The 7,728-nt window shown below is 38.1% G+C and overlaps 1 protein-coding gene across 1 annotated transcript in view; it reads right to left on the reverse strand.

The window, feature by feature from the left end:
* The window catches only part of SHROOM3 (shroom family member 3), a 155,996-nt gene extending 150,733 nt beyond the window's left edge, over nucleotides 1–5,263 (reverse strand). The window contains exon 1 of the mRNA XM_012551990.3: nucleotides 4,701–5,263. Within this exon, the coding sequence (XP_012407444.2) occupies nucleotides 4,701–4,780 (80 nt within the window). The 5' untranslated portion in view covers nucleotides 4,781–5,263. The remainder of the gene's footprint in view (nucleotides 1–4,700) is intronic.
* Between the last annotated feature and the right edge of the window lie 2,465 nt (nucleotides 5,264–7,728).

Genomic DNA, 7,728 nt, shown 5'->3' on the forward strand with positions numbered 1-7,728 from the left:
CACTTCCTACATAAATTACCGTTTTAGAAAGATGTCGATATCACTGAGTAACCTAGTGATCTGCCCAATATCAAGCTGGACTCGAATCCAGCTCTTTCTTACTCTGAGGTGGTCTCTCTGTCTCCTACTGCTTTTCCTCTCTGAATTTGTATTTAATAGGTATTTAATAAATATTAGATGAAGAAGAGACCTCATTGAACTGGTATGGAGTAAAAGGAGCCGAACCAGAAAAACAATTTATACAATGACAACAATAGCATTTTAAAGAAAAAAAATTTTGAAAGACATTAGAAATCTAAGGAATGAAATGGTCAACTAGAAATCTAGAAGACAAATGATGGAATTTGTTACCCTCCTCTTGACTGTAGTGTGTTAGATACAAGATGCAGAATGAAACAGATATTTGGGACATAACCAATGAGGGTATTTGCTCCCCTTATCATATTTGTTATGAGGGTTGTCTTTTTGTTATTGTTGTTTGATGGGGGAAGAGTGAGAAAGAGAGAAAATTAATGCTCAATAATTGGGAAAAAATAAAATAAAATAATTTAAATGTTGAATGTTGTATCTCTAGCACACAGTAGGTATGTTCTAATTTAACTTATTATTGATTGGCAAAAAAATTGTTCTGCCTTTAAATTTTGTTCATTTTCAACTCATAATTGATTTACATGATGATTTAAAGTTTGCAGAATAGTATAATTAGGATAGTTTCCATTATATTTCCTTACTTTAAAGCATACTTTTGTATATAAAACCTAATCTGTTGCTTTTTGGAAAGCTATCCTGGGAATACCCAGGGTATTATTTCATCCTTCCCCCTCAGATTATGTTATCCCAGCAATAAATTCTACAGAGATGTCCGGGGAGGTGCCCAAGACCTGTAAACACATGGACACGGTTTCTAATCAAAGGGAACTTTTCAGAGCAAACCCTTCCTATTATGTTTCTTCTAAGATTACCATGACTAGTTTGGAGACCCGACCTAAATCTTCTGCTGATGAAAGAGAATGAAGCCCTCCAAAGCTCTCTTGAAGAAATTTATGGGAATAAGTTCCTCCAGGTACTTCTTTGTTAACAATGATTTCTTTGTCCATGTTGAATTGGATATTTTTTTTCCTGCACATGAGGTTAAGAATTTCAGGTGCCGGGTCAGAGACCCCGAATCCCTAAGGTTCTTCCCATACTCCTTTAAGCCACAGGCGACATAAAATAGTGAAAGAAGGCTTGTTTCTGAATGTGTATGCCAGTTCTGTAAGTGCTAAAATCATCAGAGCTAACTAGCTATCCCAAGGGATCATTGATGTGAAATGCTCTAGGCAGGTACTTCATTATAATAGCAAATAATAAAACCTTTCTTGCAAGCAGCCTTAGAAGCCTGGTCCTTCAGCATCCACTTTATATCATAAAGTACTAGAATGTTCAGAACATTTCTGTAATTTCACAAATGCATTTGTTGTTATTAAATTGTTTTAATCACGTCGTGACCCTGGTGGGGATTTTCTCAGTGAAGTTTTGTGCTTTGCCATTTCCTTCTCCAACTCATTTTGCAAATGAGGAAACTGAGGCAAACAGGTTGAGTGACTTGTTCAGGGTCACTCAGCTAGTGTCTGAGGTCAGTTTGAACTCAGGAAGATGATTCCTCCTCACTCTAGATCTGACACTCTATGTACTACAGCACCATCTAGCTTCTCTGTCACTTAACTTTTCTCAGCCTCAGTTTCCTTAATTTCATCATCATCATCATCATCATCATCATCATCATCATTATCATCATTATCATCATCATCATCATCATCAGAACAGTTGGATGAAATCACAGAATCATCAGAAAACTAAGTTATTCACGAATATTTGCCTTGCTTTCTCTTTAAGAAGGTAAATTCCTCAAAGACAAAGATTGTCTCCTTCCTAAACTCCCTTTGAATTTCCCCTTTACCTTGAGTTGGCAACTCTGTGCTAAATCTAAAGTGCTATTACGTTGATTGATGCTACAGGAAAACAGTAATGGCATATTCCCTCCTGTTAATAGCGAATTGTGGCTGTCTAAAGTTTTCCTTTCCCTATCCCCTCAAAAACATAAAACTACATCTAAATCTATTTGAGATCTCAACTTTAAAAATGATCAGTGGCAGACTTTGTCCTTTATGTTTTCATCAACCCCTTCCTGAAGGACATTTCATTCACCCTCTAGTTTGTTTCATATCTGTCCATCTATTTATTTAGGGCAGAGACAATAATCCAGTTTTACATTTGGCATGGAGCCAGTGCCACAAGGCCATTCTATAAATGATAAATAGCAGCAGAAACTGTCATAATGATGGCAATAAATTCATTCTTATACTTGGTATTCTTCTGATAGATCAGGAGCTCTTAATCATAAATCCATAGAATCCCACTGGAGGGATAAATATTTGGGGATAAGAAGAGTAAATGTGAATCAATCTTTACTTTCACTACCTGCTAAGTGAAATTTGGCATTTCCTTCAATTAAAAGGACAACAAATCTCTCTGATAGATTCTGTCTAGTTCTTGAATCCATGGATACAAAGTATAAGGTGTACTTTAGCTATAGGATATCCAAGTCTGGAGAACTCCAAAGAGTCTAGAAGCAGCCATTTCCTTAGGTAGACTTATTCAGCAATAGGCTAGGTATCCTGGGGGGAAGTTTGTGACCCAACTTTTCTTCTTGGGACCTCCTTAGGGTGTGACCTTCTACTGCTACCCACATACCCTGCCTTGATTCTTCTATCTCTATAAAAAGTACACAAAGGTTGTCTCCCTTTAGGCACACAGGTGCATGTTTACTTGGCTTAACTGCGGAAAATCTCCTTCCTGTGAATGGGTGGTTCTGGGAGGGGTGAGACAAGAATCTATTGGGCTGAGTGTGTCATTCTCAAGGGGAGAGGGACAAGTAACTGCAACACATGGACCATATCTATATCTAGTGAACATAGCATTAAGCTAGATGGAGTCACATGATTGGTGTCCCTTTTCATGTCTTACTTTCTTGTCCTGCCTTTGGGCAATTTTTAAGGAAATATGGAGTCATTTTTAGATGCAAAATTTCCTAACTATTAGACCCAGCTAAATATAGACCCCAGCTGCAGGAGGCTGATGGGATATGAGTCCCCACAAGTAGAGTTTTTAAGTGAAAGCTTAGATGAGTCCGTGTTGGACATGTAATTGGCAGGATTCATTTTATTCTGTTTTGACATTCAAAATCCTTTATAACCTAGACCCTTTCTACTTTTCTAGTCATTTTACACTTTACTCCCCCCAAATATATCAGCTTCCTTCCTGTTCCCTAAAACAAAACACTCCATCTCTCAGCTCTGTGCGTTTTCACTGGCTGTCCCCCATGCCTGGGGTGCTCCCTCCTCAACTTTGCCCCCTGACTTTCCTCAATTTTCAAGTAAAATCTCACTTCATATAAGAAATCTTATCTAATCCCTCTTAATCCTTCTTTTTATTTATCATCTCCAATCTATCCTTGTTTGTAAGTAGTCATTTAACATCATGTTTTTCCCCTCTTTGATCAAGCTCCTGGCACATGGTAGGCACTTAACAAATGCTTGTTGACTCCAAAGTCCTTTGCTTTCTCTTAATATTTTTGCCCATGATCTGGTATAACTAGATCTTGCCTTCATTCCCCCAATTGTAAAATGAGGTAATGATAAGAAAAAGCTCAAGAATGGCACAATGAGATCATCCTTGTAAAGAGCTATGGGTAGCTTGGAAGAGATGATGTGCTAGCTACAAAATGTTATTATGAAAAGAAGAGAAAATTTAATTCTACTATATCTTTACCATTTTAATTCCAAGGCCTGGGATTTCATATTTATGTGCTTTTGGCACATTACATTCACGGAAGAGATCTGGATAGTTTGTGAGCCTTGAATGTCATCTTTAGAATGGATCTGGCATATGTGAGAACACCTGTGAGCTGGAGCTGGCTACTAATCAACCCAATGTTAGGCAAATATAAAGAACAACTGGATTGGATAATTTCCCATTCAACGCCCTTTACCTAAAGTCTTGCTACAGAGCTCAATTATACCTTAGCTTAAAGACACAACACACACTCAATTCCAATAAAAATCCAAGTCTTTGCATTTCAGAATCCTCTAGAATCAGAAAACCCATTCAGATAGCAAGTTCCAGGTGCAAATAATTTAAAGGACACTAGCCTAGTGCCGACACAAAGATATTTTTTCTCTGTATCTCCCAAAAAGATGCATAACTCTATGGGTGTGGGCTACTATAAAAGAAAAATGCTCCTGATACTCTGGAAGGTGACAAGATACCAGAGATTTACAAAATAAAGGGGTTCAAATCTGAACTAACTACAATTGCCCACTCAGAACAGAGAGTCTCAAAACTGGAAAGTCCATAACTGTTCCCATGATGCAACCTTTGAACCCACAATGAAAATATCTGATTTTAAAAGTATCTGGATGGAAGTAGGCAGAGTTTTTTTTTTTTTTTTTTTTTTTTGAAAATCAGAACAAAGTCTGTCCAAGGTGACACTGAATGTCTTATTTAATCCTTAGGCTTTCATTTCTAAGGAGAATTGTTAGTATTTCCAATAAAAGCCAAGCTGAAAGCTGAATAGTGTTTATTTGCCTCTGCCATAGTTCTCCTTCTGAAACACTTTAGCATCCTTCCTTCTCCCCCTTCCACCAGAATGTCTGACTTACACATTCCGCCGCTTTCTCCTGATCTGGGATCCAAGTCTGGACAGCACCAAAGCCAGGCAGTCTTCTCTACCTAGTGCCATATCTAGGTCAGGCCGGCAACAAGAGGCAGTGAGTGATCAAGAGGAAAGTGGCCCAGAGCAAAACGGAAGAGGCTCTTACTCATCCCAGTGCAACCTCAGTGCTGGCACTGAGTGATTAAGAAAACAAAAATCCACGGGGAATGAACACCACCCCTTGGCTTTGCCTCCTAGCCAATTTGCAGTAACAGGTAGCGACTGAGTGCTGTGAGCGGAAAAGAGAAAGCATTCTGAGGATGGATGATGAGCTGAAAAATAGCAGAGTATGGGGCAAGCTACTCTGGCTTAGCTCTTCCATTTCAGAATGGACTCTGTCCAACTCAAACACCCATTAATGGAGTGGAAGAATCATGTCTGAAGCATTCTGCATACTGTCTTATGTGTAGTATGATGCATTCTGGTTGGTTTGGTTTGACGCTTAGTCAATCTCCCTGGGCTAAATACAGGAGGCTTTCTTTGTGGGGAGGTTGGTCCTGAGTGTCTCCAGTGAATGTAATTGCTTTGGATACTAGATTTACAGCTAGAAAGGACCTGAAAAGCTCTCTAGTCCATCCATTCCTTCTGTAGAGAAGGACATTGAGGCCCAAAGAAATTAAATACCTTGCAACAGAGGCATCAATGCTTGATTTGGCTTATAATTGTATCTTCAGCAATCCCCCAAAGCTCTGTATCTTGCAAATTTCAAGGGTATTTTCTTGGTACCTTATGACAGGGAGCATCAAAAGAAGGAATAAGGACCCTTTGCAGTGCTTGATTTGGCTTATAATTGTACCTTCAGAAATCCTCCAAAGCTCTGGATCTTGCTGCTTTCAAGGGTATTTTCTTGGTGTAAGGATTCTCAGGTAAGGGTTGGAAAATATTTAAATTTTCTTTTTTACCTCCAAGAGCTAATTTTGATTCTACTTAGCCATGTGCATATCATTAAGTAGGACTAGGAATTTAACTGTTTCACTATTATTCTGGAGGAAAAGTCCAGGTAGTTATAGAGCTCACATAGGATATCAGATTTGGGTGAGGCAATCTGGAGTTCTACAGTCTATATTTCTAGATCCAAGCTAGATCATAACCAAAACAGGAGGGCAGGGATGAGCTGGAAGCACAATCCAAGAAGCTATGACTATGGTAGGTAGAGTATAGCCTGGAAGTTGGTAGGGGCAACCACATCAAGGATCAGACTCTAATACTGTGTATGTCAAGGTTGCCTGCAAAGACAATGAAAGAGAAGGGACACTAATGTCTATAGGGGATCAGACCATGATCTAAACATAAGTAATCTACATTCTGGTTGACAGACAAACCAAAGAGTATCATTAGAAAGAGATTGCCAAAGGGATTGAGGAAGGAAAGGCCCCCAAATAGATAGTGTGCATAGATAACCAACTTGTCATCAAAGATGATAAATAACTGGAAAGAAAATGTCTGCAAAACAAATAAAAATAAAGCTATTGTCTACAAAAAACAATTCATTAAGCTGAATAATGTGTCTTGGAACATGAAAAATGAATGGAAGTATGTACCTGCTGATTCAAAAGTTGAAGGCAATGTTCAAGCTCAAACATTAGCAAAAGAAACAACTAGAAAGAAACAATACTTGCAGATGTTGAAACTTAGTTTAAAGTATCATTGTTTAATCTTCCAATATAATCTCCAAATAATTTTCTCTTTACTTTCCACCCTGCTCCTTGTTTTGGAGCAATATTCCATGTCTATCTTTGGCCATTTTTGTCATATGCTTTCTTATTTTTTTCTATTTTAATTTTTCTTTAATAATGCAAACAAAAAAGAGATACATACTATAAACAACTGTAGAAATTGATTTAAAATCTTCTGTAGAAATTGCTTTAAAATTTTTTCACTTACCCAACAGTTGAACTCTCTAAAGTGTTGTTCCCCCAACCCTACTCCCAAAGTATGACCTTGATCACCAATTTTTTTCTTTAATTGTCATCCCCAGTGCTGAGCATAGCACTTGGAACTTAGTAGGATTAAGAGTTCAATACAGGCTTTTAAAATTAAAACAACAACAAAAACTAGGAAGACACTGGACAGATAGAAGTCATCTTTGCTTCCTCACCAATGTTTATTTTAAGCTAGTAATATTACTAGCCCAAATTCATATATCTATCCTTAATCTCTTTCCTAAACTTTTGGACACTTCAAGTTGGATGACTTATAAGAATCTCAAATTCAACATGGCTAAAATAGAACTCATGTCTTCTGTCCTCTTTCCTCTCTTCAAATTCTTCCCTCTTCTCTACTATCTTATTACTGTCAAGGGCAAAACCATCTTCCCAGTTGATCAGGCTCAAATTTCAGTGCCATTCTAAACTCCTTTTTACTCCACATATCCATTTGTATCATCAGAAGTTTGTCATTTCTGCCTTCTTGTCATCTCTTTTATGCACTCCCTTTTCTTTATACACAGCCTAATTCTGGCCCTCATTAACTCTCACTAGGACTATTGCCATAGCGTCCTAACTCATCTTTCTGACTTAATTGGCTCCCTACTCCAATCCATCCTCCACTAAATTATTGAGTTCATTTTTCTAAAGCATAAATCTGACTATGTCACCCTGCTCCTAAATAAGCTCTATTGGTTCCTATTACCTCCAGGATTAAGCATAAGTTCCTTTGTTTGGCATTAGTTCTTCAGTCTATTCCTTTCCTTCCAACTCCTTTTTCAGTGCATTGTCTACCCCTTTTTACCTCCGTCTCTGAATTCCCTGACTTCCTTCAATACTCAGCTCAAATATTGACAACTCCAGGTCTTTCCTGCTTCACCCTCACCTGCTGATGTCTTCTGTCTCTTCTGGCTACAATTTGAATCTGCTTAGACTTCTACATGTCATCTCCCCCACTGGAAAATTGGGAACTGTATTTTTGCTTTTCTTTGTGGCCCCGCTAATTCGCACAATGCCTGGCACATAGTATACCCTTAATATGTCTTGACT

This window comes from Sarcophilus harrisii, chromosome 6, assembly GCF_902635505.1.
Source record: "Sarcophilus harrisii chromosome 6, mSarHar1.11, whole genome shotgun sequence".
Taxonomy (NCBI): domain Eukaryota; kingdom Metazoa; phylum Chordata; class Mammalia; order Dasyuromorphia; family Dasyuridae; genus Sarcophilus; species Sarcophilus harrisii.